This window comes from Ammodytes marinus (assembly GCF_949987685.1).
Source record: "Ammodytes marinus genome assembly, contig: scaffold_34, whole genome shotgun sequence".
NCBI classification, from domain to species: domain Eukaryota; kingdom Metazoa; phylum Chordata; class Actinopteri; order Uranoscopiformes; family Ammodytidae; genus Ammodytes; species Ammodytes marinus.
In genome coordinates this window covers 296,017-298,516 of record NW_027648438.1, presented here as the reverse complement: position 1 = coordinate 298,516, position 2,500 = coordinate 296,017, and the positions used below count along the sequence as shown (strand labels likewise).

At 45.6% G+C, this 2,500-nt stretch overlaps 1 protein-coding gene across 1 annotated transcript in view; it reads right to left on the bottom strand.

Annotated features, from left to right (window-relative positions):
- Positions 1-1,193, bottom strand: part of syde1 (synapse defective Rho GTPase homolog 1) — a gene marked incomplete at its 5' end in the record, with an annotated part of 46,578 nt that extends 45,385 nt beyond the window's left edge. Inside the window, one exon of the mRNA XM_080054439.1 lies at positions 1,069-1,193. Within this exon, the coding sequence (XP_079910565.1) occupies positions 1,069-1,193 (125 nt within the window). The remainder of the gene's footprint in view (positions 1-1,068) is intronic.
- Positions 1,194-2,500: the final 1,307 nt, after the last annotated feature.

The following is a 2,500-nucleotide window of genomic DNA, read 5'->3' as shown; positions in this document are numbered from 1 at the left end:
TAAACACTGCTGCAGGAACAACCTCAGATTCACTTTGTTAATAATGCCTCTTTACAGATTTTTTTTTAAACAAAATTCTTTTGACAAAATAATTTTATTTCCCGTTTTTTTTTAATTATTTTTGAAGATCATTTTGTCCAGTGTGAATCCTAACCTTCCTCCTAAATCCTTTCCCTGTCTGCAGCAGCTTTAAAGCCCCTTTCTCTCTCTCTTCTCTCCTCCTCTCTCTCTCTCCTCTTCTCTCCTCTCTCTCTCTCTCTCTCTCTCTTCTCTCTTCTCTCTTCTCTCTTCTCTCTTCTCTCCTCTCTCTCCTCTCTCTCTTCTCTCTCCTCTTCTCTCCTCTCTCTCTCTCTCCTCTCTCTTCTCTCCTCTCTCTCCTCTCTTCTCTCTTCTCTAATCCCCCTCTCCTCCATTGGGACTACGGCTCCCAGAATCCCTTGGGGCGCTGCTGTTCTTATGGTTAGGCTCCTGATAGTGTTATGGGCTGGCTGCCTCTTCTTACCTCCGGTCTGGCTGTAGTTAGTGTTGGAGTGTTAGAGGCTGGCTGTCCTTACCTCTCTGTGTTTCTTATGGTTAGGCTTCTGTTAGTGTTACGGGCAGGTTGTGTGTCTGTGTGTGTGTGTGTGTGTGTGTGTGTGTGTGTGTGTGTGTGTGTGTGTGTCAGTTAGTGCCTGTCTGTTCTTGACTCTGTGTAAGGGTTAGTATCATGGGGTTAGAGGGTTAGAGGGTTGCTTCTCTCACCTCTGTGCTAGTGTTAGAGTTATGGGTTAGTTAATATGCTGTTCTTATGGTTAGGCTTGTATTAGAGGGTTAGAGAGTTAGTGTCAGTCTGTCCGTACCTCTGTGTTAGTATTAGGGGGTTAGAGGGTTAGAGGGTTAAAGGGTTAAAGGGTAAGGGTATCAGTGTATGGTAGCTTCTCTTACCTCTGTGTTAGTGTTAGGGGTTATGGTCTGGCCATAGTTTTAGAGGGTTAGTGTGTTAGAGGGTTAGAGATAGGGTATATGGTTCTTACCTCTGTGTAAGGGTTAGGGGGTTAGAAGGTTAGGGTATCAGTATATGCTTCTTACCTCTGCGCGGCGGTGTGCGCGTCCACCAGTCCAGCTGAATGCATCCAGGACCGGACAGAGAGCGGCTCCTCCTTCAGCCCGGCGGTCGCTCCCCGGGGGGGCAGGGGGTCCCCGATACCAAACATTAAGACTACAGATCACCTCAGAGGACTACAAGAAACTACAGGAGATACAAACGGGGAGAAGAAGAAAAATACTTCTACGGGGCGACGGTTGGAGATTCAGGACGGTTGAATTTTTTTTTTTTTATGTGTAAAAGTCCCAAAAAAAGGTCCAGAGGAGTGTGAGAGCACTACAGAGGACTACAGATAACCTCTAAGGACTACAAGAGGTGCGCAGGGAATTAAGGGGGAGAAGAAGAAGAAGAAGAAAGATGATCAATGGGACGGAGGCTGCAAACTCTGGATCGTCGGCAAAATTTAAAAAAGTCCCAAAAGGAAACAGGACGAAAAAGGAAAAATGATTTTGTTGCCAAAGAGAACAGAACTACAAGAATTACAAAAACTACTCGACCGGGAACCAGCCAACACCGCAGGGAATAAAAGGTAGAAGAAGAAGAAGAAGAAGAAGAAGAAGAAGAAGAAGAAGAAGAAGAAGAAGAAGAAGAAGAAGAAGAGGAAGAAGAGGAAGAAGAGAAAGATGTTCTACGGGACGGAGGCTGGAGACTCAAAATGTCAAATTGTCTCAAAAAAGTCCAAGAAACATTTTGTCGAGGAGGAAAAAATGTGAAATGTTTTTTTGAGGTCGGAGTTTAAAATCAACTGAAGAACTTTATTTTAAATCTATTTTCCAGAACAAATTAAATGAGATTTTAATAGATTAACAGACTGAATTGTTTTAGGTTAAATTCAGTGTTTTTCTCCAGATTAATTCTTTTAGTTTTAAATCTGTTGAAGGTTGAAAGTCGTCCCGTTATTCTCCCGTAGAGAAAGAAAGCGTCTTGATTCCCGGCGTTATCCTCGGAGGACATTCAGCGAGTCGGTCCGTACGGAAAGAAAGTCTTTTTTCTTTTCCCTAAAGAGAGAGAGAGAGGGAGGGATGGAGAGAGAGAGAGAGAGAGAAGGAGGTAAAAGAGGAGTGAAGCGCTCAGCACATCGGCCCCACAGGACTGAAGCCAAACCCCGAAAACCCCACGGGTATCTCCAGCCGTGACATCACCGCTAGGGGGAGGGGCTAAGAGAGGGGGGTGTGTGTGTGTGTGTGAGGGTGTGTGTGTGTGTGTGTGAGGGTGTGTGTGTGTGTGAGGGTGTGTGCGTGTGTGTGTGTGTGTGTGAGGGTGTGTGTGTGTGTGAGGGTGTGTGTGTGTGTGTGTGAGGGTGTGTGTGTGTGTGTGTCTAAGGGTGTGTGTGTGTGTGTGTGTGTGTGTCTGAGGGTGTGTGTGTGTGTGTGTGTGTGTGAAAGTGAAAGTGTGTGCGTCTCTCTAAGGGTGTGT